This window comes from Leptonotus elevatus, chromosome 8 (genome assembly GCF_054856555.1).
Source record: "Leptonotus elevatus isolate MCC_2025b chromosome 8, RoL_Lele_1.0, whole genome shotgun sequence".
Classification (NCBI taxonomy): domain Eukaryota; kingdom Metazoa; phylum Chordata; class Actinopteri; order Syngnathiformes; family Syngnathidae; genus Leptonotus; species Leptonotus elevatus.
In genome coordinates, this window is record NC_141246.1 from 19228001 (window position 1) to 19253547 (window position 25547).

General features: G+C 39.1%; 1 protein-coding gene across 3 annotated transcripts in view; it reads right to left on the reverse strand.

The window, feature by feature from the left end:
• Positions 1-1601: 1601 nt before the first annotated feature.
• ldb1b (LIM-domain binding 1b) overlaps positions 1602-25547 on the reverse strand; it is a 31370-nt gene continuing 7424 nt past the window's right edge. The window contains exons 1-11 of one of the 3 annotated variants that reach the window (XM_086082558.1): positions 25360-25509; positions 14799-14901; positions 11063-11107; positions 10787-10862; positions 10596-10698; positions 10310-10482; positions 8729-8851; positions 8559-8642; positions 6775-6898; positions 4894-5045; positions 1602-3697 (exon numbers count right to left, since the gene is read on the reverse strand). In XM_086082558.1, coding sequence (XP_085938684.1) covers positions 3467-3697; positions 4894-5045; positions 6775-6898; positions 8559-8642; positions 8729-8851; positions 10310-10482; positions 10596-10698; positions 10787-10862; positions 11063-11107; positions 14799-14901; positions 25360-25402 — 1257 coding nt within the window. In that variant the 5' untranslated portion in view covers positions 25403-25509 and the 3' untranslated portion in view covers positions 1602-3466. Of the gene's footprint in view, positions 3698-4893; positions 5046-6774; positions 6899-8558; positions 8643-8728; positions 8852-10309; positions 10483-10595; positions 10699-10786; positions 10863-11062; positions 11108-14798; positions 14902-17876; positions 18252-25359; positions 25510-25547 lie in introns of those variants that run through there. The other 2 variants (XM_086082560.1, XM_086082559.1) reach the window with 2 other exon arrangements.

A 25547-nucleotide genomic window follows, 5' to 3' on the forward strand; every position in this document is an offset into this window, starting at 1 on the left:
ACCGCGCGCTCCCGCTCATCTGCGGGAGGGCGTCTCGGCTATCTGAAATGCTTCGGACACTGAGACACACTTGCAGCCTCGGACCCGTCGACGGGAACACGCAACCGAGGGGCACAAAGGCGGAAGTGCAAGTACTGGGATGCGGCCCACACATCGCAAGCCGGAAACGGAAACAAAGTTGATGGGTGAAACCCCGATAGTCGGGAGTCCCGCCTCCTCCGTGGCATATAGTCCATTGACTTTTTGTTGTCTGCGATTGGCTGGCAACCAGTTCAGGGTGTACCCCGCCTACTGCCCGAAGCCAGCTGGGATAGGCTCCAGCGCCCCCGCGACTCTTGTGAGGACTAAGCGGTTAAGAAAATGGATGGATGGATGGACTTTTTGTTGTTGTTGTTAATAACTTGTTATAAATATTGAATTTAAGAAGAATCCTGCAGACCAATAAAAGGCAACCTGTACATTTTTTAAAGTGTTTTTGTTCAGTACGCGTTTAGAAACGTAAGCTGCAGCTCATTTCAAATTGTATGTGCTTTTTAACCTCGTGTGAACCATTACTTACTATTATTTTTTAAAAATCATAAATGATTAAAGTCATTATTACATAGCCTGGTAATCCAATAACAATTAAGCATTCACTTCAACTGCATTGTGTGTGCGATTCCTGACTGCGTTATTTTCATATTACTAATACTAATACTGCTCTGTATGGACAATTCTGAACATCCGGGCATTTCTGATATTTCTGCAATGCAACGCAAAGATTGTTGGGTATACTGTAATGCATCACTAATGTAAAATATAGTATCACTGTAGTATCACTGCCAACATATTTCCTACTTTGTACCCATTGTACAAATATATCATAATTTATTATTAATCTTACATATTCTAACACGCAGCATCTTAATCTTGTTTTCATTCTTAGATTAAAATTGTATATTGATCCTGCCAGCGCTGTTTTCTTGGTTGTGCATGTCAATGAGTGTATAGCCTATGTGTGACAACTGCTACTATGACTATCATGCAATTTAAACTTAAAAAATATTTATAAAGCCTTTAATTCTATTAGCTCCTTATCACCCGCTTTGTTTTCATCATCACTATTACTATATAGCCTACAGGTATGTTATTAAAACCGAAACTGTGTAACTCAATTAAGAATTTCAAATACATGTATAAATGCAATATTATTAATAGTTACAAAATGGCAATGTAGTCAATAGTTATGGAAAAATATATTTTCCTATACATGTATGTCAATAATATAAAAAAAAAAAGGTAAATATATGCATGCGTATATGTAGTACATTGTTGGACTTAGATGCAGTATGTGAATGTATGAACTTGTGATAGGTCTGTTACCTTGATGTAGTATCATGTGAAAAGGGTAGACAGTTTTGTAGATTAAGCTTTGGTTTCAGTCTACACCTTTTGGTCTTTGTTCTATGTATATTTCTTGTTTGCATATTGATTGTTACGACCAAATAAACTAAACTTAAAATAATTTTTAAAAAAACTGAAGAAAAAAAAACTGAAGCGGTTAAATGTCATAACGTTAAGTACCAATTTGTTAGTTTTTCAATAACTTCCGAAACAATCTCTTAAAGTGAAAATGTATCTTTTTTTTATTGGTACCATACATTAATTAGCAAGGGCAGAAACTAACCAAAAAAAAAGAAAGAAAAAAAAGATACCAAACAATGCTTCTACGGGGTTTGAGGAAGGTACAAATCACCATTCAAACTCAATTTTAAATGGGTTGAAAGTGTAACAAAATAGAAATGTACAAAGAGTTAGAAGATTCCACCTTCACTTATGGACGTGATGAATAGCAGAAGGGCCAAATGAAGAACAGCAGGACTTTCAGGCTTTTTATGACTCATGAATGCAATTTATAGACTAAACAGTTACAAACTATGCAGGATGAACATAATGTTAAGCTGGTTTTAGAACATGTTTGAAGATGGCACAAATCAAAACAATGCGGGGGGGGGGGGGGGGGGGATAAGTCATTTGAACAACTTTTAAAGCCAGTGATTGAAGCGAAAGTCAAAAACTTTTCAGCACATTCACATGACCTCGGGTTGAATCAAGGTTACGCAATACAAAAAACTTCTGACAGTGGAGGGGGAAACGAACTAACAATTTATGTTGACATGAAACAGCTGAGTGAATTTCTGAATGTCCTAAATAAATACATAAGAAAAACAAAAGACTTAGGATACACCTTCCCATGGTGCCATTGTACCCTTAGGGCTTTTGTCATTTCATTTACACTACCCTTAAAAAAAGAGGGAGGAGGAAAGCACTGGGTGTGTTTTTTCCTCATTTCTCCTATTTTGTTTCTTTACATTAGATCAGGATGGCTTTAGGTATATCTAAGTAAGAATACATCTTATTACAGTCAGACAGAACTTTTGCTACTACCTTAAATATACAAGCACAAATACACAAAATTTCAAATTTCCAAAAGCAACGGAAAGACAAAATAAAACATCCACACTAAATAATTTTTCTTTTATAAACACAAAAGATAAAAACAATATATTTTAGGGGAGGAATAAAAGTCCTGTGGTGCTCCTTGGTCTGTAGCTTTTCAGTATTGGTAAAAATAAAAAATAAAGTAACTATTGAACTGAAGATGTTTAATAGAAATAAAAAAAAAACATTCTAGGGAAATATATACTGTATAAAAACTCTTAAAATGTGTAAGTGTGTATGTTGCTTACGCTGGAGTCTACTCAGAGATGGCTCATGCACCAAGGGACTGAAACTCCTTCCATCATTTGTGTGTGTGTGTGTGTGTGTGTATGCCGGCAGTTAAGTGTGTATGTTTAGTGTGAATTGCTGTGTCCATTTCAACAATTTTGCAAGACGTCTCTAAATTCTGGTCTGCTTGATTTGGCAAAGACACTTTTCTCGCTCACTCACACTCAGTCTCTCTTACACACACGCACACAGATACTCTATTAACAAGGTTTTCTAGTGCCTTGACGCATCAGAGCAGTCCAGAATTGAGTCGTTTAGAGGTCGGCGTACAAGATCTCCCTAAGCAATTTGCCACCATGGCCATGCCACACTGCTTTGTAGCGTTTGTCTTGGGTTTAGTGTGGGTTAGTACACTCCTGGATTCAATTCACCACGTCTCCTTCATCACAACCATCATGTCGCTGTCCGAAGTGGGAATTAGCAAGAGCAGACAGGACATTTTCAGTATGAAACGCGGAAAAGTAGCAGAAAGGGCAAGGTTGCCTTTAAGTCGGGAAGTCACAGTCATGCTGAAGCTCTGGCAGGAGGTGGAACTGCGCTCCGCCAGGCAGCGCGTGTTGGGAGAGTCAGAGCTCAAAACGCATGTCGGGTGGGGGAGGGGGGCTGCTAAGAAACCTGTTGCTCTCGTGACTTTTGGCTTTGGGAAGGCTCAGAGGAGGGCGCGAGGGAATTGTGTTGTGGAGGGGGAGCCCGCACTTTATTGCGATGCCTGTGAGGTGGGGTTGTCGCTCTTGCTCTCCTGGCTGGAGGGCGCCTTGTTGTTCCAGGGCGAGTTGGATCCCAGAGCCGGGGAGTTGTTGAAGCTGTCCTCGTCGTCAATGCCGTTGGCTGCATCAAACTGGGTGTTCTCCAGCCGCGTGATCAAACGCTCGTCCTCGTCGCCAAACTCCCCTCCCATCAGCGTGGGCTCTCCCACCACCATCACATCCTGTACAGACAAAGGAAAATGATAAATGGTGGCAAATGGATGAGGCACACTTAAAAAGTATAGAGGTTTCAAAGAATATAAAAACAGACTGGTTTCTGGGAAATTGTTTTTATTTTTAACCTCAAAACTTAATAAGACTATATGGCTAATATTAAGCGTAACAAGCCAAATTCAATGTTTGCTTGAAATCCCAGAGGTTTTAACTGTTCAGTGACAATATACTGTACAACACATCTATATTTATGAAATTAGGCTCACAGTCGCACACAAGCAAACAGTAGCAATTGTGTGTTGACAAGTGGTTTTAAGGGGTGTGGCCAAGTGAAGAGCTCTGGCTATAAGCTCGAGTTCGCCATTAGTATAGGGTCAGCTGATTGTTAATAAATACACCATGCTTCTTGTGAACATTTTCATTTTGCGTTTGATCAGAATCAGAAACAGTTTTATTGCCATCTAAGTGAATACGTTTCACATTACTAGGGATTTCTCTCGGGAGTGACAGTGCAGCAGGGTGATTAAATTGCACTTAAAAGTCCAACAACAGAGTGGAAGAAGCTGTTTTTATGGCGTGAGGTTCTGGTCCGAATGGACCGTAGCCTTCTGCCTGAGGGGAGTGTTTGAAAAAGTCCATATCCAGGGTGAGAGGGGTCAGCTGTGATCCGACCTGCAGGCCTCACAGTCCTGGAGGTGTACAGGTTTCGGAGTGATGGGAGGGGATCGTGTCCTGTTCATATACAGTATAGTATATATATATAAGGGATGTTCGATACCATTTTTTTTCAGACCGATACCAATACTCAACTCTTGAGTAGTCACCGAGACAGATAACACTAGAACATAAAATTCCTTTGCCCCCAAAAAGACAGATTAAAAAAAAGAGACCTATAAATCCCAATATAGTATTTTTCCTTAAAATTTCCACTTTCCAGTACCTGAGTGTAAAACAGCCACGAGAGGCTATCGGCCACCGTCACAAGTACGAGTTTCTCACATTTCTCTCTTGTTTAAACATTATCAATGTTCAAACCTTCAGAAATTGTATGAAACAGGTACATTACTGTAAAAAAAAAAAAATGCATGCAAAATTGCACTCAAATAAATCCGCGAAACAGCGAGGCGGCGAAAAGTGAACCGCGTTATAGCGAGGGAACCCTGTATTGGATTCTGGACCTACATGATTCCACTAAAGTACTTACTGGAACCTGGCTGGACAGAGGGAAGCCACTGCCAGGACTCTTCTTCTTATTATTGTTGTTGTTGTTCGTTCCTCCTCCTCCTCCGCTGATGGTGCTGCCACCTGACATCTTACGCTTCCGTCGTTTGTTTGGGGCCTGTCTTGATGGCTCGGCTACACATTGGGAAGCATGGAGAATTACATGTATGAAAAAAAGTTTGCCCGTATGTACAGTCCCTTCCAAAAGTATAGGAATGGCAATGTCAACTCAAGGCATTGGGGTTTCAGAACAAAAGATGAATATTAGACAAAAGTTTAGAATTCCAGCTTTTGTTTCATGTTATTTTATTTGTTTGTTTTTAAAGTTAGCAAAAGTATTGGAACAATAGTGACTAATGGGTGTTTCTAGTAGCTCAGGTGGCTGCCTTTTCAATTGACTGTATAAACATTGAATAGTGTTTGTTTTTGGCTGTGAAAACTTCATCTGATGTTTATCAAACATTTAGACCCGAAGAAACATCCAAAGACAACAGTCAGTGACATCACTGTCAACCTCCACAGTTGAGTTTTGATCTCAATCCTAAATATCTTCAATATACAACAAAAACAAAGACATTAGCCTGGTTTACATGGAGCAATGTATTCCGATCAGAATGAATCCGAACGGCCAAACGGAATGAAAATGTTTCATATAAACACCTCAATCGGTATGAAAAGGCTGCATCCGAATGGCATTTCATTCTGAATCACAGGGGTGGGATATTCTTTTCTTCAATCAGAACCAGCGTCATGTATACACTTCAAACGGAATGGCGAGGCTATACTCTGTCTTGACGGAAATGCACCATGACGTCGTCGTTTCCACCCACTAAAATGGCGGTGTCTCCCCAGAGCTTGTCTGGAAGGGGAGAACTTGTTTATAAGTACTTTAAAGGGACTGCAACATGAAAAATCAACTTTTTGGAGCTTTTAGCCATGTTAAAATGCTAATTCTTCACCGAAAACATGACCAGAGTTGTGTTTTCCTCCATTCGCCCCTGTAGGTTATTCTGCTCTTCATGCTCCAGCCCCTCCCAACCTTAGAAAACGAGCTGTTGGCACGGTTTGACGTCATTGCGTGCGGCCCCACCCCCGCACAGCCTCTACGGACTAAACGCACGCCCACTTTCTTTGATACCTCAATCCATGGGATATTGACATCAATTATCAATAAACATTCTGTCCAAATGATGTCAAAGCGATCAATTATCCTTCACATTTGCAATACCAAAGTGCAATGACAATTGGCCGTCTTAAACCCCCAGAAAGGGTTCTGGCTGACACTTCTGTAAACTACAAGTAAAACTTATTGTGCTGCTGTGCATAACTGCCCGGATGGTATAGTGGTTAGCACACTCGCCTTGTGAGCAGCAGGCTCGAGTTTGAGACCCACTCACGGTAAAAAAAAAATTCCCCTTCTCCCCTCCTCCTCCACTACGATGTCTTGCAACAAGGAGCGTTTTGCTTCAAACGTTTATTGAAGAATTGAACATCCATCCAATTTCCACATGTAAAGAAGACATGGTTGTAATACATCGCGATTGTGTCAAAGGTAAGATTTCATCATTATATGCCTATAGTTAACTGTGGAAGGGCTTAAAATACCATGGTGTAGTCCCTTTAAACTTGTTTTTTTTATCAAGATGTTGCTTCAATAAAGGAGGGGAGCATATAAACGGCAGATCGGAATGGATCACGTCACATGTAAACAAGTGACCAGAGATCTTCATTCGGAATGATTTTAATCGGAATGAGAAAAAAAGTCTCCATGTAAACCCGGCTATTGTTGACCTTACCGTTCCAATACTTTTGGAGGGGAATTTATTGTCAAATGTTGGTATTTGTGTGTACTGCGTTCACCTACCTGGGGGTGCCACCATTCGTTGCCATTTCTGGAAGAGGCAGGTCTTGAGGCAGTCTCTGGGGCTGAGGCTGTACGTCTTGTGTCTGGACATCAGTTCCTGCATGGGCTCCAGGATCACACACAGCTGGAACACAGAACACACGGGTAGAAAGATGGTGTTTATATAATAAATAAATAAATAAATAAATACAAAATAAAAACGTTCACCAAAAATCCATATTTTCACTGCCAACTTTTCAAGATGGTATGATGAGCGCAGGTAAACTACTGGTACAATTTTAGCATAACTACTATTTCAATATATACACAACAAAATCAAAATATCACTGACGGAGTGTTAAGCTTTCTTCACAAGTTTAGCTGAACATCACTGCCAGGGCATTCTACAACTTTAAAAATGTATATAGAGTATATACACCATGTATATTCATTATAAATTATACTCATTATGATCCCTCAAAGGGAAATTCAATTTACGCTCTGTGCTACATAATTTTGTTGCACATCACACAGACAACAAACCACACATGTAGGCATGCATGAAAAGATGTCAGAATGCGGGGATACGCAACAACTAGTTCAAATGTATTTTGTCCGCAGCGGGATTTGAAAAGTGACCCTCTGTTTCCAAAGCTCACACCATTACGGATGACCTACAGACATTTAATTGACCTCTTTGTACAACACCAGTAAAACAAATCTTATACGGAAATTGTTCTAGTTTCATTCCCTATTCCCCCCAAAAAGCACATTCATATTTTTAACAACAATCTGTCGTCTTCCTTTTATCAGTCCACACAAAAGTAAGTTTTCAGCTCTTGGCAGCGACAACAGTACAAGCGTGTCTTCAGAAGATGCATCTTTTGAAGCAATGACAGTTGGGCTTCACCGATTTCATTACTAGTTGAAACCAGCAGAGGGCAAAAATAAAGATGCACAAGATTTTTCTATCCCTAAAGGATTCTGCTGCTTTTTCATTCACTGGTATTCAGCGTTTTCTTTTTATTTAAACTAAGAATTTGGAGTTTAGCTGTTGTGAGGAATTGTTGTATGGTAATTTTCTCTTTCAATATCAATTTGCTTTTTTTAAATTCCTGCCATCAAAAATGCAATATGTCAAATAACTGAGAATATATTTTCTCACCAAATTAAGAATATTAAGTCAAGTAATGCTTCTTAGTTGGTACCTTTACCAGATAAGAAAAGAGTAGACGTGACTGACTCATGCAGTAAACATTGTCAGAAGGCACTCAACTTGAAGACCCAGTCTGACTTGTACACATATTTGAAACTAAGACATACTACAGTAATTTCTGGACTATAAGCCGCTACTTTTTTTCACTTGCATTCGACCCTGCGGCTAATACAAAGGTGCGGCTTATCCATCAGATCACAAAGGGGCGCACTATAAAGGAAGCGCAAGAGCGTCAGGCAGAGCAAAACAAACCAAGTGAGCCCAAATACAGTAGGAGAGACTGAACGAGAGCAAGACAATTTGCACCCTCATTATGGAAAAGAAAGTAGCGGGAACCTGGTGCGGTAACATTAAAACACCTTATATGTGTAACAAACTCGAGTATTCCCCAAGTTTAGCGAGCGCAGCTTATAGTCAGGTGCGCCTTATAGTCCAGAACTTACTGTAGCTTCAAGCCTTTTGTGAAGTCTCTACACATAACGCCTGCAAGACGTTTTTTAGGTATATGGTCAAATTTAAAATAAAATATTATTGAAGCAAAAAATGGGCAACACCAAGTGGAGGATCCGATGTTTTGTTTTTGACTTACTCGGAGGTAGTTTAGAGTAGAGTTTGACAGGCCACATCTTGTAATATTTTTGGCCAGCTGGTCCAGCATCTGTGGGTCCTGGGCCTGAGACATTATCAACAGGACACAGAGTAAATAGGTGAGACACTAACATAGACAATAACATCATGTAAAAGATTCAATCCACTCACATGCATGGCCAGTATACTGCGAGGGATGAGTTCGCGGTGTTGTCGGATGCTAAAGTGCCACGTTTTTATCCTCATCATGTCGTCAAACATGAACTCCAAGTACAAGCGGCCCTCAACACACACCTACAGAAGGGAAATCAGAGTAGGATTAAAATGTGTATATTCATTTGATCATAAAACGGCTTGCTGTATCTCACCCAGAATTATGTGAGAATGAGAATTATGTGACCATTTATATTGATGAGAGACCAACAAGGAAGGAGCATTTGCCTTATTTGACTTTGAACTAGGGATAGACCAATAAGTTTCTTTCAAGGCCAATACCAATACTGATTATTAGTAGTCAAGGAGACCGATAACCGATATTAATAATTTCTCTTTTACTGCAAATGAACATCAATTTTTATTTTATTTTTAATCACTTTTTCTTGTAATTTTAAACATATAAAGAAGTGACAGATTTGTTTAAAAAAAAAAACCTTCGGACCCATAGATAACTGCAGTGGACATGACATATTTGCATGTCTAAATCAATACAAACGCATAATTTGGATGATGTCAACACTTCTGGTTCATGATTGGATCCTAGCTAACCAATCACAATCGCAAGTTGATTGCATGATGTTCATGTTAAAAATGTTATATATAAGTTTGGTAAGTTTACAACACGTTACAGCCATACTATCCTGGCGTCCACTATGATATATGATATAACCCCCCCCCCCAAAAAAAAAAATCCATGTTGTGCTTATGTGGGAAAAGAGGCCAAATAAGCAAAAATAAATAAATAAATTCTAATTGCCCATCAGAAAAAAATGTGGGCCTGAATGGGTACAAATAACAAAAATTGCAGGGAGTTTCCAGGGTCATCAGAATGTGTTAAGCTTAATTAAAAACTAAGCAAATAAATAATTCCCTAAAGTTTTCTACTGTAAATTAAGTTTTCCGGAATTCCAACATAATTTTCAAATGTATTTCCCAGTGTCAGCATCTTCTTTTATTAGGTGGAAATTTAAATAAATCCATAAATGAAAAGTTTAAAAGATCTTTGCAGATTGTCTCCATATGTTTGAAATGTCTTTGTGACACGTAAAAACTGTCTGTGAACATCTTACAAATCCTGATGATGCTTGAAGTTGTTGTAATGTTTACATTACAATACACCTGCTTGTTTGCTTTGTGTTGAGATGTTTACTGCATTACATGAACTTAAAAAAAAAAGTCACAAGTGTCCCACTCGTTTTCATTGTAAGCCATACATAGTTATTGTTTCCTGTAGAGAGAAAAAAATAAATATATCACCTCATAATATTATTACTTATACATACACCTGTCCATGAATTTCACAATTATTTCAATTTTTCACAACAAACTGAATTTAAATTGAGACATTGAAAAAGTATTTGTAGTTGGTTGTTATTTGTTGTAATTGGTGAAAATGTGTTCCTAAAAGAGAAGAAACTTTGCAATTGTAGGCGTTTTTATTTTTGAACCTTGAGTTTGACACTAATGAGTTAGTTCGACTGATTTTCAATAAAAAATATACTCTTGATAGATCAGGAGGGAGCGGCAGTCACTCACCTGTGTGAACATTGGTTTTCCATTCTGGGAAACCATGGTGCACTGATCACAGTCAAGTGAGACAAAGTTGTTGTGAAAAGACTCCTTGGGGTGTTTCAGGACATAGTAGAGCTCAGTGGCACCACCTTCAAATATACTCCGAAAGTACCTTGGAATCAACGTCCGACCAATTGCTTGAAGAGTGGAAAGGAAACAAAGAGGTGAAAAAATGAGATTGAAAATTGCATAGAGGCGGCTAAATAGGCAGCACATCTGCAGGCTATGTTTATATGGTATTCATCCTTACTGTAACGTTTAGGCCCATCTTCCAGACAGAAAGTAATAGTCAACATGGCATCATCTTCAAAAAACTCTGTAGTAAATGCATCCCACCATAGATTATCACACTCCTGCAGTTTGGAAGAGGAACAAATATTCCGTTAGCCACACACACAGTGCTAATGTTGCGTGAAAGACTTAGTGAGAGAGTTTACAGACCTCTGTCCAGTTCTGTAGCCGTTTGTTTAGTTCAAATATTCTGTAGTCTGTCTGGTTGCCATATGGTGTGTGCCTCCTACACCATAAAAAGACAGGAGGTGAAAACAAAAGAAGTAGAACAGTTGGCATGTGGTAATAAAACAGAAGGGAAATTCTGAACTGCAGTACTATCACAGCAGTTTAAAAACCTCATTTAGCCTGGTCAGACTTTAATGCTCAATTGGATGCGAGAAGAGACTGCAACATTATCTGTATAGCGGTTTAATGTTGTCTTACCCTATGCCTGGTTCCAGGTATGTGGGAGGATACATTGGGGTTGGCCTGGGAAAGTGAGAAAGGGAGATCTTTTTAATCACATATACTGCATCTAAACCAGGTCACACAAATAGTAACAAAAAGGATGAGAGTGTAACTATGCTACATGCAATACTATTTTGCTTAGTTACCCAACAGGGCCCACAAGAATCATTGTATGTTGGGATGCACTAATATATCGGCCACCAAAAATTTTCATTTGCTCAATTCAAAAATCATCAAGCATACCAGTAGAAATTAATTTTAAGAAGCCCACTTAAAGCACACCCAGGAATTTTGGCCCGTATGAGCGTTTTGTGGATATTTTTGGCTGAAACTTGTCAGCTAATTGATAAGGTGTTCTCCTTGTAGCAAACTAAAGGATCGATAGTAACTGCACGGCCGTACAACGTCAAAGACAAAGTTGATTTTGCCTTTATGGTTTCAGTAAAGCAACTGTTAACATTCAAAATGTCATTTATCACTGAGATTTTAGCTCAGGGTTGAAAATAGAAATGAGTGATTTCGCAAGCAGACGCAATTCGTCGAACTTCGAACAAGTATAACAAAACAGAACAAGCAGTTTACATTGTGAGTTCTCATATATTAGTTTATGTCAAAGTTTGACTAGCTCAGCCTCATTATTTTCCTTCTGGAAAAAAGTAGTCCATCCCTTTAATAAAATAAACTTTTGTCAATCTATGCTAATTAGGGCCTTTAAAAGAACATTTTCACAAGAAATCAGTTGAAATTTAAAAAGTAAAATTTTAAACTACATTCATGGGTAAAGTTTTGTATAGAAAAGTTGATGAATAATGAAGTTATACAATGTTACTCCAATTCAATACAACAGTATTGACAATATAACACAAAAGTGTTCCCAGAAAGGCCATTTTCACTCACACACACAAAAAGCTCAATTACTCCAGAATGCTTCATCCAATTTTCAAAATCCTTGCTGTGTTGTATGTACTGAGGTTGATGTGGCATTTCCAACCAGACTTTATATTTTGACCGATTTAATTTTTTTGTCACAGCGCTAATACAATTAATTGATCTATAGACTAAGAGAGAGAAAACTGGCACCAACTTTGGCATAATTTTTATGGCACAGAAAAATGAAACTGCAATGACTGTCATGGTGATTTCTCAAGGCCATTGCAACTTTGTCCCAAGGGTACAACTTGCACTCTGCTGAAACCGAATAACCACCTACGTGAAATATTTCTCCCAGAGAAGCGATAACTGGCTGCAGGATTGTCCTCATTCTCGAACTGTTCACTTCACCAGCATCAAATTCTTCTCCAGGGCTGACTGTTACCGATAGTATAGTACATACATAGTACACCCCCTTCGAAAAATTTAAAGATTTTATTCAATATCGCAATGAACATAACAACAATTTCCAAAATTTAGACAAAATGTTTTCTGTAGATATGAGCTTAACCCACAACATGAAAGGAAGGTTGATAATAGAATGCATAGATTAAAAAAAATCTTCAGTTTAATCAACTGAACTAATGCAAAAAATTAATGCATCCCACAACAAAAATGACTACATCTAGTATTTTCTAGGACCTGTCCTCCATGACTTTTATGGATAGCAACATGTCTGCTAGGCCTGGAATTAACAAGTTGTCAGCCTTTTTCTCTGGGTCTACTTATGTGTGCAAAATGTTCTTTAACAAATGCCACATTTGTGGGAGTATTTTGTAGAACTGTATAATTTCCCATAAAAAATAAATGCAAACTAAAGGTGTTCTTACAAATCTGTGTACTCATTTATGCTGAGCACTGTATATGTCTAAAAAGTACAGTCTATGTTTGCATATCATTGCTTTATGAAACATTGATGAATTTTGTTGAGTTTAAGTAAACATTTAAAAGACTACATGACAAAGCGTATGATAAATTTGTAACTAATTGAAGTATATAAATAAGCTGTCATATTAATTAATGGTTAATTTTTCTTAATTGTACCATAAGTTATAAAGACCAAAACTTTATCCGATACCGTTTATTGCAATAGAGATTCATCTATTGCTTTCATTTTTTTTTTAAACCAATGCATGCGAAGAGAAGCTTGAAAAAAAATAATTGCATATTGCTGGCAGTGGACCGAAACATGGCACCTCCAAAGTAGTCACTTTTCAAAAGACCCTAAAAATGTCAGATTTGATCGACCGTTAACAATGCATTATCAAAGACAGCAAGTCATTTTCAGCCTTGTGGAGTTTGTCACTTTTTTACTCGTGACTGTTTCAAGCTCGCGCGCTTGAATAAACTCTTATTTTTTTTCCAGTTTTATTGAAGTCTGAGCTGAAGATTGGGCTGTGTTCGAAGCCTGCATCTTGTGTTTCCATCCCAATCTTGTTGTACACTAACACTAAATGTCCACGGGAACGAGCATGATGTCACATGCTGAAAAAAAGTCCTAGGGCATAGGTGTCAAACTCCGGTCCTGGAGGGCCGCAGTCCTGCAGGTTTTGGAGGTTTCCCCTCTTCCAACACAAGTTGATTCCAATCAGCAGGATCTTTATCAGGCTTATGCAGAGCTTGCTGATGAGCTGATCATATATCAGCTGTGTTGGAGAACGGAAACATCCAAAACCTGCAGGACTGCGGCCCTCCAGGACCGGAGTTTGACACCTATGTCCTAGAGCAGTGGTCCTCAACCCTGGTCCTCGGGGACCGGTATCCAGCCTGTTGTCCATGTCTCCTACAGCCAACACAGGTGGGAATCGTTATCAGGCTTCTCCAGAGCTTGCTAATTAGCTGATGATATGAATCACCTGTGTTGGCTGCGGGAGACATGGAAAACAGGTTGGATACCGGTCCCCGAGGACCAGGGTTGAGGACCACTGTCCTAGAGGACACACTGTCGCTTTGCGCATTTTTGGTGAAATGCGACATTACTTTCAGACTCTGTTGCTAACACCAGTTAGCCATAACACTGCATTGCCCACAATGCTTCAGTTTACATCACTGATGACCCCGATTGCCATTATTGCGCATGTGAGTCACAAACAGCGGGAGAAAAGAGAAAAGTAAAGCATGGAATAACTAAATACATAAACGACTAGTCGACAATTAAATTACTTGTCAACGATTTTCATCGTCAACGTAGTCATGACTAGTCAACTAATCATGACAGGCCTAGTGTACAGCCAATCACATTTTACTCCAACTAGCCAATTATAGTTGAAAAGAGTAGCGTTTTCAATTTGTAAAACTTAATGCATCTCTATCATATGTCAGTCACAAGTGTTGTCCAAAGATGTGTTGGCCTATTGAAGAGTCATTGTTTGTTTCAAATTAAATGCACCACATGCTGTTACATCATTAAGTGGATGTTTTTATTCCAACCTACATCTTTTAGAGAGAGAAATATGTTTCAGAAACTAAATTGTTCCTTTGGCTTTTTTGAATCGGAGCAAAATGTTTGTTGCTACAAGGCAAAACACACTCAAAATTAAATTTTCCCAGCATTTTGTCTAATTGGGTGAAGTTTCAACATATTTCTTTTTTAAATGGACTGATGCCTTTCCCGACTCAAACACTCCCTATTTATCCATGCTTGAGACTGGCGCTGAGTTGGGCCAGCATGCCATGCCAGAAGCAAGTAAACTTATGATAGCGAGTAATCCCAGTACAAAGCAGTCCTGACCCTGCTTAGCTTTCAACATAACCAAAATAGACTCACAGTCACAAAACTCACCCCACGTCTCTGTCCAGCATGGTACCGGGATGGAAGGGGGGGAAAGTGCTACCGTTGGGAGGCTCCTTGGGGGAGTACAGCTTGAACGACTTGGAGGAACAGCCTGGAAGGGAAAACAGAAAGGTTATAGTATAAACATTATGCACATGTTCAACACTTCAAGGAGACTGACACAAATGAGGCTATTATGGCCTACATTATGTGGGGGGGGTTCTTGTACATTGGACCCCATTCGCGGACAGTAGGGACAGTGCCGGCCCACAAATAGCGAAAATCCTCGTATTAATGACACACTTAAATGCATGGCTTTTTTTTTTAACCCAAATAATAAAGGCCACAAGTACATGGCTAAACACCATAGGCTTCTTCGGAAAATCCCATCTGCTAGACTTTTATGTCACCTTTCCTTCACGTTTGTTGGATGCGTCATTGGGTCAAGGAGCAATGAAAAGGTGCTTCCTTTCAAAAACAGGAAAGGACAGTACTGTCTCAAATCAATCGACTCCACTTTTCCTAACTGATGTTATTGCGGGATGGTGAATATTGCGAACGTTAAGTCTGGCTTGCAGACTTTACTTGCAAAAGCATTTGCTTAATAACAGGAAAGAAGTACCCTTTAAAATAATTCAGATTGTAGTGAACCCATGTAAAGCATTTCAACAACGATTTAAAAACATATATATAGATACTAATTGTTGTTTTTGTGAAGGATCCCCTGAAGATATTTTTATTGATTTTGGAATTGCCAATCTCTATCTAACAAATTATGGAAAGATGTTTATAACATTATATATGAACCACATCGTACTTTTTGCTTTGAACATGCATTGCTTGACGTTGACTATTCACTCATCTTATTATTGGCAAAATGGCATATACAAAACAAATACTGTACTGATCGAAAACCTCATTTGCAATATTGAAAATTAAGTCAAACAATATATTGGGACCATGAGACACTCCACAGATGCAAAAGGCATTAAACCTTTTATCTATGTGCTCTTTGTGTGTTTTCGTAATGGGATAGTCTTGTCTTTTTGCCACTGACTTTATGTCACCAACATGACAATTGTTTGGAGGTGCTGTTTTCCGAATAAATATTACTGACAACAATTCTCAAGCTTACTTTCTTTTTTTCCCGTCATTTTTCTTCCCATTCAAAATTAATTACTTTGTATCTCACAAAATTTGTTGTTTACAGCTGTTTTTTTCTCTATGGATAGTAATGTTAGCCTTATAAAGACTGAGACAAATTATTATATTCACATTTGCTACTGTTAGCTAAAACAGTATTCTTGATGTATGTTTGTATTATATACTGTTCTTTACTTTTATTCAATAAACTTAAAAAAAATTAAGTCTTTGCATATTCTGTCAACGACATTGGTGTCTTGCCGCTTTAAATGTTGTTGTTGTAAAGAATAGTGGGTAATACACTTTTCATAAAGGTTGTTCAGGAGTAACCTTTGGGAAAGTTGGCTTAAAGTTTGCATCTAGGTACCTTTCCTAAACATTTTTTTAGAATTTGAATTTCTGGGTTATATATTACTCAGATAGGATAGGAAAGGTTCTTGGTGAAAAGGAGAATCCGAAGAGGTCCCAAGTCTCGTGCCATCTCTCAAATGCCTCATGCCCCTTATATTACTCTAATTGGCCAGCTCTCTAAAGGCTATCCCGAGTAGCAGTCGCCAGGTCGTGACCCCAGCCGTTACCATGGTGAAGCCCCGCCTCAAAATGTCTTGTCTCAACATAATAAACATATGGCTGTGTCTTTGTGTGACAGATTTCCAAGCACATGTAAACTGGCTTTGTGCTTGTGCAAAAACAAAAAATGAAAACTCATTTAATGTCTAAGACGTTTAATTCACATTAACGTAATAAATGCAAAACACGACAATATTAACAACACTATTAGACTTATTTGATGGATAAAAAATAAATAAGTGCCAGTGCCATGTTACTGTTTCAATACCAAATGCATATAATACATAGGAAGGTTTTGGGTTAAATAACACAAGATTATTGTTCTGCCAAGAACTAAATCAAGTTTCACAACTTCAACCAGAAAACTATGACTTCATTTTATTGTCAACAGAAGCTGTTTACCATACAAGCAAGCAGCAGTGTGCAATGGGCTGGGTGCAACAAGAGGAAGGGAAACAACAACACAAATGGAGTTGATAAATAAATAAATAATCGATGTTATGTGTCCATTAGTTGGTGAGAGCTCCATTAGCTCCTCTCATCCCCTGTTAGTGGTTAATGACAGGCAGTCCCAATCACATCAGCAGGATTCCACTTCCTCCATTGGGAATTTGTTCATTCCTATCCAAAAAGCAAACGCTGCACTGTCCAAACACTCACATTGAACATGCATGATATGCACAAACACTACGTTGTATTAGACCAGATCACCAGAAATCTTAACTCCACAAAAACTCTACACAACATCAACTATTCAATAATAATAGTTACGCAGCTTGCACTGAAACACAAACAGATCATAAACTTTTCTTAAAAACAAAACCTGCCGTGAAACGGACGATTTGCTAAACGTTGCACAACACGTTTGTAAAGGCATCGCGGATACGCATGTTTTGTTTTTTTCTAAAACCGTCCGCACACATTTTATGAGGACGGAGAGGTTACAAAGGCAATTAGAAAGGCACCAAGCGCACAATGCTAACCATTAGCAGTTAGCTAGGTGAAACGCTAGCTTGGCAGATTTCGAAGCAAAAGACGATTCAGGCGCGCACGCAAGTAAACAATACAGAAGCAGACAAACTGTAAACATTCAGAACAAACACTCCCACTAGTCTCCATCGCCAGTGTGTGAAATCAAACCAGGTCGAGGACTTATCAGTTACTGGCCAAGCAAACGTTGGCAAACCCAAATGGCAGCTGATACCATACTGCTAGCTTGTCTGCTAACACATTAGCATTAAATCCCCCTTTAAACCAGAAGCCAGCAAAATAACCAACGAAATCGCAGCCGCGTCAGCCGGTCAGCCACAACTAATCGTGGCACCGGCAGCGGAAAAATTCTGAAGCGCGTAGCCGGGAAAAGTGAGCGTTTACCTGCGCTGAAGTCCAATGAGAAAACGAATGTTTACAGATCCGTGGTAGAGTCCGTGCGTACGCTCCGATAGGCCCGCTGAATGGACGACTCGGCGCAACGTACCCACACAACACGTCCCAATGAACGCGATCGATGCAGTTCTCCGCGAACTGTGAGGCCGAAGAAGCGATACGGCCCAAATAGCGGGAGTGTGACCGCTATGTTTTGTCCCGCATGAGGCCTTGTCAGAGGGCTGAAGCCTGTTGTGGGTTTACATACGGACCCCGATGAGCCCTTTGTTCACGGGAGGACATGAACAATAGCTCTAGGCCCTCCTCCTTCGCCTCTTCCTCCTCCTCTCTCTCCGCAGTACATTTGCTCCTCTCTCCCCTGACCGCCACCGCCAGTCACCCCCTCCACCCCACTTCCCCCCACTCCAATGCTCATAAAGATTGTCTGCTAAGCATTTTTCCCCCTATCCACTCCACTTCCTTCTTCATCCCCTGCCTTCCTGCTAAGTGACATAGATGAGAATTGGCCTAATGTATGGCAAGTGGAAGTACGTGTGGAAATGAAGATCATGTTGACAGCAAAGTGATTGTTTATATTTACCTAATTAGTGCGCAGCAGCTTTCTGCGTACAACTGAGCTGTACAAGAAAGAAAGAAAGACAGCCTTCTCCTTTTTTTGCATCGCCGTTAGTGAGTCAAAATTAGCATTTTGCGCCTCCGTAGAGTAGCAAAACTGAGAATCAAAGATTTTTATGTTTTTCTGATTGGCAGAGATGGTCCAAAAGAGCTTTGCTGGGCTTGACGAGGCCACAGATGTGTATAAGAACCTTACAGGTGCTTGTCAAAAAATTTGAATATCCTCGAAAAGTTTAATAATTTCCATAATTCCATCCAAAATAATACTGTATTGTGACCCTCGTTTTCCACTTGTAATACAGTACTATCAAGAGGAAATGAGGGCCACCAGACCCCAAAACAAAGAGCTGACTGCAAGCATCAAGAAAGCCTCAGCCTGGGCTTCCTAACCTTGCTCTCGCAAGATGTATTCTCGCGGTATTTGTGAGTTCACAAACTCCCGAGAATCCATCTTGTACCGCTGCCATTGATTTCCACCGATCCGAACCACTGGTGGTTTGGACCAATCACGGAGCGACATTGTGTTTGGGGGCGTGATATGCAGCTCAGCTGTGACGAAACCAGGAAGTCAGTGCCGACACCGGGGTAAATAAACAAACCTAACATGGACGCTGCAATTAATTCTGTTTTCTCAGAATTACTCACCGTTTCCTTGTTGAATGTTGAACAGCGAGAGGAGCTTCGTGCTTTTTGGGCTGGTAAGGTAAATATGTGTCCCCCCCGCCCCCCTACCATTTTCACCCGTGACCGTAATTGGTCAAAAATAACGTTTACAAGATGCCGCATCTTCCAATCAGCTCGAAGTATTTTACAGAATATCCCGCCTTTCCCGAGCACATCAACGCGGAGCAGTCCCAGACTGATATTGTGGAGAACTCCCTCGAGTGAAGCACAAATCAATCGGGCTATTGCCAGGTTATGGGCTTCCAGGACCCCCAGGCAATGCCACGGCGCATCGAGGCAGTGGTTAACGCAAAGGGATTCCCAACCAACTACTGAAGATTAAAATATCGTTTTGAAAATAGCATCCATCCAATCTTTTTTTTCCCATTCAAACACTGGGAAGTATGCATTGTGATTTCTTCACAATATTCTTTTTTTTTTTTACATCCTGTTTTTGTGGGTTTTATGAGCTGGAAGCCCAAATAATGTAAAGACTAAAGATAAACAAATAAATACTATATATTCAAAAAATTGTTGACGAGCACCTGTACATTGTGGTCCAAGCAAGTTGATGCTATGTATGCCGCACTAGCTAGCTAGCAACAAACTTTTGGCTGGCTACTAGTGCAGCTAACACGTTGCAGAATTGCTCCTAAATTAATTATCATCGCCTTCATGGTGGTGAACAAGCTACACTTCTGACATTGTTCTCACGTAGGGATGACGAGGCATAAAGTAAACAGAAAATGGATAAACCATGCCAATTGCTAAAATAACCTAAGATTGGCATTGAATTAAGTGCTTGGGCGATCTACTCTCTCTCTCTCTTTGTCTCTTTCACTTTCTCTCAAACTAAAAAAATCTGTTCATAATTTCATTTCTAATAGAAGAGTAAAAATATGATGACATATTGCATTCATAAGGCTGTGTGATTCTTGATTAAATCAGAACTAGAACCAGCAAAGTATTAGAAAGGTATCGCTTTTCTCCCTCTCTCTTTTCCACACAGTCACTCACGCACACGCTTACACAAGCACGCATGCACACTTAACACACACGGACACAAAGCATTAACCCTAATGGAGAATCCCATGGCCTCTAAATCTGCTTAAATCGCCTCAAAATATAATCAGATATTCAGATCACAGCCAGAAACGATTCACCCATATGGATAAAGTTGGAAATGAAAAAAAAAAAGAACACGTATTAAGTGTGTCTGTCATGTGTGAACTGTGACCCACCAGAACAAACGGCTCTGATTTTTGCAGGTATACAGACAATGAAAAACGTCCATGCATCCATTTTCTGCACCACTAGCCCCCATTAGGTTTCGTGGGTGAGCTGGAATCTAACTGACTTCAAGCGAGAATCAGAATATTTACACCCTGGACTGGTCGTCTGCCAATTGCAAAACACATACAGACAAACCACCATTCATAGCTAAGGCCAATTTACAGTCTTGGGCCGTTAGGAAGCAGCAGATTATAAATTTAATTGTTTACCAATTAAAAAAAAAAATAGCTTCAAGTGGTAACACAGAATTGAATTAAGTTATTCCAAAGTTCAACCAGTTCAGGGTGTACCCCGCCTACTGCCCGAAGCCAGCTGGGATAGGCTCCAGCAACCCCCTTGTGAGGACAAGCGGTACAGAAAATGGATGGATGGATGGATATTCCAAAGTTACTATATTGAAGTCATTATGAGTCCATTAAACTTAATATATTCACCTGAGTTAAGTAAATCCAAAGTGACTCCAATCCAAAGTATTAAGTTTAATGAACTCATAATTACTCGAAACGTACTCATTCATTGCCATTGACGGCTATAGACGTCAAAAATTAATTTGAACTATTTCTAATAGTTTAACATTTTTCCCACTTCTGTTGACAAGAGTATGAAAACCTAGATTTTTTTTTATTGTATTAGAACAGATTTAACATTCGTGATTAATCGTGAGTTAACTAGTGAAGTAATGCGATTAATTACAATTAAAAATGGTAATCGCCTGACGCCCCTAATTTTTTATAATCTTTTTTTTTTTTTAAATAGAAATTTTTTTTACAATTATTTTATTTATTTATTTAAAAAAAGAAAAGATTATTAAAAATTAGGGGTATAAGGTGATTAAATTGATATTGATCACATGACTTCACTCGTTAACTCACGATTAATCAAAAAATGTTATTTCTGTTCTAAATGTACCCCAAAAAAATTCTAGGTTTTCATACTCTTTTTAACAAAAGTTAAACTAATATAAATAGTTAAAATGAATTTATGACGTCTATAGGCGTCAATGGCAGTGAATGAGTTAATATATTCACTTTGGACTAACTAAATTCAATCGTGTGTACCACTTGAAGCAATTTTTTTTAAGTTGGTCAACAATTCAATTCGTAATCTTAAATTGGTTCAACAATTCTCTTTTTAGAGTGTACCTGTTGGAAACCCACGTAAGCACGCACAGAACGCGTAAACTCTACACAGGAAGAAAGCCCGGATTTGAACACACAGCCTCTGCACTAAATTAAAGTATAAGTGCACGTTGCAAAAGGCTAACAGTAACGATATTATGGTAACATAATTTCCATTTATTGTAGTCTGAAATGAAGACAATAATTAGGCCGCAGTGACTCCAGTGATTAAAGGTTCACATACATATATTGCTGACTTAATTAAAGTGTGTTTCATAACTTGGAGGATTACCCAGACCTGAAAAAACTTTTCCATCCAGCCATTTTCCTTCTAAGGCCTCTTTCAGGCGGGGGTACGACAACCATCAACACTCACAATCATGCCCACAGTATATGGGCAATTTAGTCTGCAATGAACCTAAGAATCATGTTTATGAAATGTGGAAGCCGGTGTAGGACAACTTATACAAACCCCAATTCGATTGAAGGTGAGATTGGTAAAATATAAATTAGAACAGAATAAAATACTTTTCAACTTATAATTGATTGAATGCACAATAAAGATAATATAATTAACGCTCAAACTGATAAACGTTATTGTTTTTATTTTGTTTTGCAAATATTCACTCATTTTGAATTTGATACCTACAACAACAAAAAAGCTTGGACACGAACATCACAAATGCTTGCTTTTGAACATTGTGCAGAGAACAATCCAGATGGTCCTTTTCCTCTTTGGCCCTTTTTGTTTCAAAAACAATTTGAAATGTGGACTCGTCAGACCGCAGCACACTGTTTCACTTTGCGTCAGCTCATTTTAGCCCCAGCTTGGCCCCAAAAAAGCTGTCAACATTTCTGGGTATTGTATAAGGCTTTCGCTTTGCATAGTAGATTTTTAACTTGCATTTGAAGATGTAGTGACAAACTGTGTCTATCCTTCACACAATGATTCATGAAATGCCGCCTGAGTTTTTTTTTTAATGTCGCGGATGATGTGATGGACCGTAGATTATGAAATCCCTATATTCTTCAAAATTGTAAAGAACGATTGAAGAAATGGTAGTTATTACACAAACGGCCAACAGGTGGCAGGAGAGCAAAAGAGATCAACCAGGGCCATGTTGAAAAAAGCTCATTTACCCACAGTTCTAAATAGATTTGTGAATAATGATGACATTTAGCTTTATTCTAATGCTAATTGCTACAAAACGGAAACAGATAAAAATATACTTTTTTTTTCCTTTTGGTAGGTTCCATGTTTTTATATTACAGCAAGAGAACACAATATTCTGTGGGCCTTGCAAAATCTGTCAAAATACAGTAAAACAGCCGGGAGTGAAGGGGATTGCTTCAGTGAAAATGGCTGGGAGTGAATTAGCTAATCTGTGCACCTGTGGAATGTTCCAAAACAGGTGTGTTTATTTTAAGCATTCCCCAACTTTTTCAGAAGGTGTCGCAGCATCAAATCAATAGCGCGTGTCAGTTTGAAAATGAAATATCTTGCCTTTGTTGTGTATTCAACTAAATTTTTATTTACATTTGACACAACCTCCCAACTTCATTGGAATTGGGCTTTGTAGTTAATCAATGTATTTAGAATTTCACTTGCAAAGCTACTGAATGCAGAAAATTGGATTTCGGATCGCTACTGGCACCTGTGGCCGGAAAATGAAACTACATTTTACCTTCTTCACGTAAACAATGCACACATGTTGTCGCATCCATAGACAGAGGGCGAGATTATCCAACAAAATAACCTTATTATGGCTTCTGTCAGTCTTTTTGGCACCATCCATTTCTGTACAGTACCTTGGTTAAGTGTCGTCATGGCAGTTTGTGTGTGTGATTTGTCTGTTTTACATTATGGCCACAGTAGCCATGGTAACACAAGCAAGTTTTCACAACTGGAGAGTGGCTAAGAATCATCTATGGGCACACAGGGGTTAATCCTCTGTGTGTGTGTGTGTGTGTGTGTTGTAAGATTTGCCATTGAAATGCTACATGACTGGGTTAATCCACAGAGCAAGTGTATGTGTCGGGTGATGGAGAGGCAGTGGGGGTAGGAGGTGTATCAGGATAAGGCTTTAAGGGCTTACATACACCGTCTCTTTCGCTGTGAGGCATAGGGCAGGCCTTATCTTCAAGCAGCACCCTAACCAATGACATACACACGCACACACTTATACGTAGACGCACAAATATTTTGCTGCAGAACCTTCCCTGCACTGGCTGGCCTCACAGCTAAAGCCAGAAATCCAAGTACTATGTTGGCATAATTATTAGGGGCGTGCTAAAAAATCATTTCTCATAAGAATCGCGATTCTCATTTAGTATGATTCAGAATTGATTTTAAATGTCCCCAAATCGATTTTTAAAAAATTATTTCATAATGTCTTCCCTTTGTTTGTGTGTGCCTTTATTGGGAGCGCTGTTCATGTTGTACCCGATTTGGCCACTTAGGGGCAGTGTGGTTCCACGTGGTCTGATACACTGTTAAGTTGTAGCCACATTAGATAATAGAAGTTGTTTTTTTGCAGCGTGGAGCCGTTCTTTTGAGTGATAAAAGTGCCGCGAGTAGAGCACTAATTAGCATTAGCGAGTCAGACTGGAGTAGATCAATACAATTCCTTGAACATCTATAAATTGAAGCAAAAAAATTGTTCTTAATCGAAAATCGATTCTGAATCGAATCGCACACCCAAAAATCAAAATCGAATCAAATTGTGAGACATTCAAAGATTCCCACTCCTAATAATGATCATTTAATGAAAAAAAAAAAGATGACCAAAGAGTTCTATTTATGTTTGCTTGCCAGACTGCACTGTAGACAGTAGCGGCTTCTGCAAGCAACAGCTTGCGCTATCAAGAATGGGCAGTAAATGATGACAGCTAACGTTCTTTAGTGCAATGTCAAGTCAACTCACGCAAAAGATATGTTATCTGTTCCACTAACAGCCACTCAATTCTAATTAAAACACAATATAATTCAACTTAACCTTAAGCTGCCAACCTTTAGTAACAAATGAACCACAATAGAATATAAACACTTGCCTTGGTTTGGTTAAAGTGAAATATTATGTGATAACTTAAATCTCGCATCTTATTTAATGGAGAGCAAGCGAACGTTGTATGGACCAAAGACATCAGTTGTTAAAAGGACAGAAGAAAGCATAAATAATAACAATTAAATCCAGTGAAGGCATCAGGAAAACTTCTTGGTGACATTTTTGCATATTTTATATATAATACAGAGCAGTGATCCCATTGTGAAATTAAAAGTTTACACAAATAATTCTCATGATGATCTTGATTTCAATGGCACAATTCCCTTGTGTCTGTCTGTCTATCTGGTTTAAGGTCCTTTGAAGACTTTTTGTCAAACCCGAGTTTGCCATTAACACAACCTAGTGGCCATGGCTGGCATAAACAAATTGTTTTCTTTTGCATCAGGGGCGGGCGACGGCGTGATTGACACCTATGAATGAATTCATCTCCAGCAACAAGTGGCCAAGCAAACATTTAATGCGATGTCTTCTTAAAGTGGTTGGTGCACAACCATTTTTTTTTTTAATATAAGTGATTAAAGGGCGCACACCGTGAGTACACTCCCTGATGTGCGCTGAGTGAAGTTGACCTCCATCTTTAATCCAATTTAATCAAAGCAAGAACAGTGGAGTAAAAAAAAAAAAAAGCAGCTGAAAATGAACCAGAGCTGAGAAAAGCCACAACGTGCTGCTGCTGAATCAGCTGTGCGAGAGGCCAGAAGGAAAAGGTCATCTTACCTCCCTCAGTTTCTAGCTGTGACATGGCCATTTTGTCAGCCATAAAGTCAGGTTGATTGCGATACACTGCTCAAACTCCTACACTGTGTGCCGCGTGTTCATGCCTCTCCCTCTCTGTGATATCTCCAGTGTCCAGACTGTCAGCTCAGAGGCATTGGAGGGTGAGGAGGGGGCACTTCCCCTCACGA